General features: G+C 47.8%; 1 protein-coding gene across 1 annotated transcript; it reads right to left on the reverse strand.

Moving 5' to 3' along the window:
* Window positions 1-3750: 3750 nt before the first annotated feature.
* Window positions 3751-5286, reverse strand: KCNA10 (potassium voltage-gated channel subfamily A member 10). The gene has a single exon (XM_055402902.2). It carries the CDS (start codon window positions 5284-5286, stop codon window positions 3751-3753), a length of 1536 nt encoding a protein of 511 aa, XP_055258877.2.
* Between the last annotated feature and the right edge of the window lie 2515 nt (window positions 5287-7801).

A 7801-nucleotide genomic window follows, 5' to 3' on the forward strand; every position in this document is an offset into this window, starting at 1 on the left:
CAGTTGGCCAGTTTGGGTAAATGAAGGCAGCTGGGAGGTCTCTGAAACTACTCCCTGCTGTGTATCTGTCTGTGTGTGTGTGTTGGGGTTCGGGGATGACCCCATTTACTGCAAGGTAGGTATTGTTTTAATCTCTATTTTCCACATAAGGAAACTGAGGCTCATTGAGGTCAAAGTGATACAATTAGTAAGAACTCAGCCAAGTCCTTTGATTTAAAATCTAGAAAGCTTTCTAGTCAAAATATCTTAAAGTTTTTGAGACTCTTTTTGGTTTATAAAGCATTTTTAAAAAGAGAATGATAAATAGACACAAATGTTTGTCCTGACTTGCACAGTTCTTTGCAAAGAAAGCCAGCATGACATGGTAGAAAACACAAGATTTGGGAGCTCTCTGCAAATTACAGCATCCGGAGAGAATGTTTTTGTTCTTTCTCTTACATTATGCACATTTTTACTGTGAAAATTTAAAGGGGCGCTTTTTTATTCTTTCTGTGTCCTTATTCAGTGGCTACAAATTGTCTGCACACAGTAGGAGCTCAGTCAATATTAATTGGCTGAATGAAGCCTCAGGGCTCCGTTCTGCCCTCCTTAAAGCAGGCTTCTCTGAGCCCAGCTGCTGACCAGTCCTTCCCTCCTTGATAAGAGTGGGAATATCTTTCCTCTGTGTTTGGCACTTGACCCTCTGGGCAGCCCTGTCCTGTCTGCCCTGCCTCTCTCCATTCTGTTTGTCATAAGCCATCTTGACAGCTCCACTGTGGACCACAGATCCCATTGCCAACAGGAGGCTGGGCAGATGGATGGGGAAAGGAACTCCCATAGTCCATCTCCCTGGGTTGTTGGAGAAGAAACAGATGACTCAGTGCAGGCACCCAGAGACGATGACACCAGGCCTATTGGCAGCAGTGGCATGGCAGCGGGGGGTGGGGGCGATGTCTTGGAGGGCTTGCTTCTGCAGCCCCACTCCCTGACTCCAACCTGAAGGCCTAGACTTGCTTCCTGGGCATCAGAATCCTATGATCGGTCCTCTTAACTCCTGGGGATAAATGGATTGACTGGAGAAGAAGAGTGGCTCCCTCTGCCCTACTGGACTGGACTCTTCCTACAGGATCCCAGGAAGAGAAAGGCTGCGGCTCCAGGGCTCTATTTTGGCTTCTGGGGACACTGGTCTAGGCTGCTCTGGAGTCTAAGTATCTTACCTTGTTTGCATTATGTGAAGCTGTAATGCAGCATGTGGCTCAGCCTCTGAATATGAAAGTAGAGAATAAGAAAGTAGGGGCTTAGGTGAAGAGCCTACTTGCCCCCAGGAAAGTGCCCAATCTGTATCATGACGCAGCCCCACTGCCTCGCTCCAGCAGAGGCTGTTCTCTGGGTTAGGATGCTCTGGGTAGGCAGCCTGGTGGGATACATTGTAACATCAAAGAGGCCTAGATTCACATCCCTCTCTACTGCTTCCTGGCTGTGTGCCCTTGAACCTCTCTGAAACAGTTTCCTCCTATGGCAAAATGAGGGTAATAATATCTACTTGGAGGGCTGACGTGAGAGGGCAAAGGGTTTCTCTGTAGGGAGAGGTTTTAGTACAAAGGATTATGATGGCGTGGCTCCCATAAGGCAGAATACGGGCGTGTAGGCTCTTTTGTCGAATATGCTTTAGATTCTGGGCAAATAGTTGTTGCAAGGGCCCTGGTATATATAAAAATTTGCATCACCCTAAATCAGAGTGCCAATCACCATCCTGGCATCTGAGTTTGTGTGAGCCTGTCAGAGAAATGCCACTCCAGACAGTGGGAGCAATCTGTTCACCAGACCACCATCCTGGCACTGGAGCCTGGCACAAAGCTTCAGGGTAATCCCATAGGTTTGAGTCCAGGACATCTGGTCAAACCTATGCTTGGAAGCTGAAGGGTGTGAAGAGAATTGGAGAATGATCTCAAGAAGAAAATTGAAAGGGAACTTAGGAAATTGTGAGGAAGGTATACCAAAGTTCAGAACCCTGAGGCTCAGGTCTGGGACAGGAGTCCTGCTGGCCCAGCTCCAAGGGCTGTAAAGCCAAGGCCAGATCATTCTATGACTCAGTGCCAAGTTACATCTTGGAGTTAACATGGAAGAAGGAGATTGAGACTTTTAGAGCAGGATGGAGACTTAAGGTGACTAAGTCCAGCTTCTTGGGGCCTAAACTAAGGACACAGGAGAGGAGAGGATCAGCTTTCTCCCACACCAGTTCATTTGTTAGTCTACCTGGAAGTGGAAGTTGTATGGTGGTACCTGGGGCTACAGTGCTTGTCTCCCAGGGTTGTGTGGAACTGGGTATGTTCCAAGGTTAAATGCTGTGGGTGTACGGTCTGGGTTGCATAAAGTGGAACTGTGCAGTGACCTGCAGCCCAGGGGCATTATTCTGATGTTGACTCTCCATTGAGGTGTGACCAGGCATTGATTATTGGGTCCGAGGAAGGCATGGACCTCCTAACTTGAGGGGTGAGGGGGTGAGACAGAGTAGAGACTTCCTTCCTTGCTTTCAGGGGAATCCCAACTCCATTCCCTCATCCTGGGATCATGATGGGCTGAGCAAGATCCTCTCCCAGGAAGGCAGTTCCTCAGTTCCTATGACAACTGCCCTCCTTGGGGATAGGGACTGGCCTCTGCACACATGTCTAAGGGTCCTGCTGCTCCCACCCCAGCTGCCCCATAGGCTACTGGTCAATTCCTGATGACTCAGGGAGCTGAACCCCAAGATAGGTGGGCCTGTACATTTTCCTGGAGCAGTTCTCTGAGGTCCTGGTATATATACTCCCCACACTCAGGAACCCCAGTGTTTGCACAAATTCATGGAGATGGGCCAAGAGAACGATTCTGCTTGTCCACTGCCCAAGGGAGAGACTGAGGAGCAAGGAGGCGAGGCTAGCATTGCCTCCCAGGCTGCATGGACATGGGGACCCGCCCCCCCCCCCAGGAAGAGTGTGCTTATCTGGAAATGTGCTGCCAGGATCCTCTGAAAGACAGACCCCTCGAGTTCCTCTCCCCCTTGTGCTCAGTTCTATCACATGCTCCTCACGTGGAAAGAGCACCTGGCTAGCAGGTAGGAGATTTGGGTTCCAGCACTGACTGTTTACCATTCTGAGAGAGTTTAGGCAAGTCGCCATCTCCTGGTTTGTTCATCTACAACGTGGAAATAATAGTCATGTCTGTTCTACTGGTTATTTATAAATGCAGTGAGATAATGTAGGAGAAAGGGCTTTGGAAAATGTAAGCAATGCTACACAAGTATATGGTACTGTTATTAAAACAACTCTGAGCTCTTACTCATTGCTCCCAGCCACTCCTGGCCTTTCAAGGTGCTTCCTCTTAGGAAGACCAGAGCTAGCACTTGTTCATCTTTAATGTGACAGTGAATCACCTGGGATCTTGTTAAAATGTAGATTCTGCTTCAGCAGGTCTGAGGTGGGCTTGGAGTCTGCATTTCCTTGCTTCCATGTGATGATGATATTGCTGGTCTAGGGCACCACAGGTGAGGCGCAAGAACCTGAACTCCCCCCTCACAGGAAAGGAGAATAAAATCTTTCTACAGTCAGTTGAAAAAGAAACAGCTGAGAAAATAGAGCAGAAGTATCAGTTTATTAAAATAGTTTCCAATCGAAGATGATCTGTGGTCACAAATGATATATTTTGGTCTCTGGGAAGACAGAGAGAAAGAGCTGGGAGGAGGAGAGAGACAGAGAGACCTGGGAGACTTGGGGCCAAGAAGCCCTGGAGATATCACTTCCTGGACTTCTCTGCAGAGCAGCCACCGTTGGTCTTGCTAAGAGAGTCTGTGCTGCCCATTCTTGAGCCCGCACTTTTGAGGACTTTGTCAATTTCTCCTGGGATGCTCTGCTTCTCCTCATTCTCAGTCTCCCGATGGTAGAAGTAGTTAAAGTTGGAGACAATAACAGGCACAGGCAGGGCAATGGTGAGGACCCCTGCGATGGCACACAAAGTGCCCACGATTTTCCCCCCTGGGGTGGTTGGGCACATGTCCCCATAGCCCACGGTTGTCATGGTGACCACCGCCCACCAGAAGCCATCAGGAATGCTAGAGAAATGGGACTCTGGCTCATCCACCTCGGCAAAGTAGACTGCGCTGGAGAAGAGGATGACGCCGATGAAGAGGAAGAAGATGAGCAGCCCCAGCTCCCGCATGGAAGCCTTCAGCGTCTGCCCCAGGATCTGCAGCCCCTTGGAGTGGCGGGAGAGCTTGAAGATGCGGAAGACCCTCACCAGGCGGATGATCCTCAGGATGGCCAGGGACATGTTCTGCTGGGCACTTGGCTCTGTCTCCTGAACCAGCTCTGTGACGAGGGTTGCAAAGTAGGGGATGATGGAGATGATGTCGATGATGTTCATGATGTTCCTGAAGAAGTCAGTCTTGCTGGGGCAGACCACAAACCGGAGCACCAGTTCGAAGGTGAACCACACAATGCAGGTGGACTCCACCATGAAGAAAGGGTCAGTGAACATGGTGTGGGACAGGACTGTTTTGCTCATGTTGAGGCTGGGGTCTCTCAGCACCTTCAGCTCCCTATCCTCTCGGAACTCAGGAAGGGTCTCCAGGCAGAAGATGGTGATAGAGATGATCACGACCAAGACGGAGACCACGGCCACACCACGGGCAGCACTGGAGCTCTCAGGGTACTCAAAGAGGAGCCAGAACTGCCGGTGGATGTCATTGGTGGGCAGCAATGTTTCAGGATCTTTGATGAAGCCTTCATCCTCTCGGAACTGGTCCATGGCCTCACTGCCCAGCTCATAGAAGGAGATCTCGTCTGCAAAGACGTCGATTGGGACGTTGGCCGGGCGCCGGATCTTCCCACCAGATTGGTAATAGTATAGGATCCCATCAAAACTAGGCCGGTTCCTGTCAAAGAAATACTCATTTCTCATGGAGTCAAAGAACTGCATCCTTTTCTCCCGATCTCCCAGGAGGGTCTCTGGGAACTGACTGAGGGTTCTGAGCTGGGTCTCAAACCTCAGGCCAGCAATGTTGATGATCACCCGCTGGTTTCCTTCATTTAAGACCACTGTCTCAGGCCCTGGGGAATCAATGTAGTCTCCTGGGAGCTTGGAGAAGACCGTCTCATGGCTGGTGCTGTCGTTGATGAGGGTCTTCCAGTTGGAGAAGGGGCTGCTCCCAGGCCGGCCTTTTTGGGTGGTTGGGTCAAAGTCTGTGGCATAGCCGGGCTCTTCCTGGATTTCGTCTGAGTTATCAAAGTTGACCAGAGCAACCTCCATTTCTTTCCAGCCACACACATCCATCCTAGGGGGTCAGGGAAACAGCATGAAGACCCTCAGTCTTATCCGCCTGTTGTGAGCTGTGGAGAGGAAGAAGGGCATCATGCAAGAGCTAGTATAGGGTTCAGCTGGTTCTTGATCACTGCAGTGAGGTTTACCAAGAGGTTAAAAAGTGGCTTATTTTTAGCTCAGGATGGAACCTTGTGGTTATTTCGGCAACACTCTTCTTGAAACCAGTTTGCACCCTTGGAGTCTGCGTACTAATAATGAGAGAAGAAATTGAAAGACAGAGCCAGACTGAGAGGGGAAATCTTCCTCCACACAAACAGAGTCTCCATACGCAATGACAGAGAGAGGTCACAATAATAAACTGTGTAATTTTGTGTTTGTTCGAAGTTCTCCAGTTTACCCAACACTTTTTGTGCCCAATCTCACCCTTAACTCCTTTATCTCACACTTTATGGCCAGTCCCTTACCTATCCTTTTGGGTATTATATCATCAAAATACGTCTAGAATTGAACCAATTCTTATCACCACCATCACTACCTCTTGGACCCAATTGGGATTCTGTTGGGAAGGATGAAGATGGAGGCTGGGCGGACAAGCACTGTCCTCCCAGCAGTAAGCCTTAGCCCCTCCTCTGTAAGTCAGTCTAGGGTTATTTAGAGGATATATTAACTGAGATAGCACTTGTAAAATGCCTGGTGGAGAGATCATTAAGTTATAGCCATTATTTTTGTGTACTTCCCCACATAACAGCGACGTTAGAAGCCAACAAAAGTGAAAGTGTTAGTTGCCAGTCATGTCTAACTCTGCAACTCCGTGGGTTGTAGCCTGCCAGGCTCCTCAGTCCATGGAAATCTTCAGGCAAGAAGACTGGAGTGGGTTGCCATCTCCTTCTCCAGGGGATCTTCCCAACCCAAGGATCGAACCCGGGTCTCCTACATTACAGATAGATACTTTACCTTTGGTCTGAACCATCAGGGAAGCCCATAGCCACTGATATTTTTTGGGCCTAAGTCTAAGATGTTTTTTATTTTTTTTTTAAATTTTATTGAAGTATAGTTGATTTAAATGTGCTAATTTCTGCTGTACAGCAAAATGACTCAGTTTTTTATATATATTCTTTTCCATTATGTTTCATCACAGGCTACTGAATATGGTTCCTTGTGCTATACAGTAAGACCTTGTTGTTCCCCTATCCTATATATACTGGCGTTTGCATCTGCTAATCCCAAGCTCCCGATTCTTCCCTAACCCAGCTACCTCTCTTCTGGCAACTACAAGTCTGTTTTCTGTCTGTGAATATGTTTCTGTTTCATAGATATGTTGATTTGTGTCATATTTTAGATTCCACATATAAGGGATAGCATATGGCATTTGTCTTTCTATTTCTGACTGACTTCACTTAGTATGATAATCTCTAGATCTATCCATGTTGCTGCAGATGGCATTATTTCATTCTTTTTGATGGCTGAGTAATATTCCATTGTATTTATATACCACATGTTCTTTATCCATACACCTGTTGGTGGACATTTAGATTGTTTCCATGTCTTGGCTATCATAAATGGTGCTGCTATAGACATCAGAGTGCATGTATCTTTTTGAATTATAGTTTTGTCTGGGTATATGCCCAGGAGTGAGAGAGCTGTATCACATCGCAACTCGAGGTTTTCAAGGAACCTCCATACTGTTTTCCATAATGGCTGCACCAATCTACATTTCTATCAACAGTGTAGGAGAGTTCCCTTTTTCTCCACACTCTCCAACATTTATTATTTGTAGACTTTTTAAGGATGACCGTTCTGTAAGTCCAAGATGTTTATGGGGAATGATTTCATTAAAAGTTTTTTGAGGCAGTGGAAAGTAAGTAATGGTGAGTGTGTGTATTAGGGATGGGGTTAAGGAGAACATGCCAGTGAGCTTGGATATCCACAAACATAAGCTAAGATTCCTTCTTTAAGTCCATTCAAGCTTTGGCTTCAGCATGAGAACACTGCAAGCAGGCAGGCTGGGGGTGACAGTGGGAGACAGGTAAAGTCTGCAGTGGTTACAGCTTTAAATAGTTTCATTTATAGATAACGAGGGTAACCTGCAGTGCACACGGTTGCAGTCTTTTCAAAGTTTTCCACATTCACTATTCACCTTCACTTAAATGACAATAGTCATATGAGGGTGGAAAATGTTATTTCCATTCATGGGTGGGGAAACTGAGTCACAGGAGCCAAGTGGCCTTCCCAAGTTCACACAATTAGTGGCACAGAGCCCCGACATGAACCTCCCTCCTCGCCTGGTAGACCCACTAGATCACGGGGCCCCCTGCATGGAAGCTGAGACCTCCTGGGGAGCTGCATCCCAGGGCCTCAGAAGTGTGAGAGTTCAGAACTCGTTCAGTCCCACACCCTCTTTCCTTAGTTCAGGGGCAACGTGTGGGGTGAAGAGCTCAGGTTAGAGTGGCCAGGATGGGTTGAACACCTGTCCCATCTCATGAGAGTGTGTGGCCTTTGCAAGCCACCTAATTTCACTGAACTTCAG

Source organism: Moschus berezovskii, chromosome 4 (assembly GCF_049115385.1).
Source record: "Moschus berezovskii isolate FMDL1 chromosome 4, NW_MosBer_1.0, whole genome shotgun sequence".
Lineage (NCBI taxonomy): Eukaryota > Metazoa > Chordata > Mammalia > Artiodactyla > Moschidae > Moschus > Moschus berezovskii.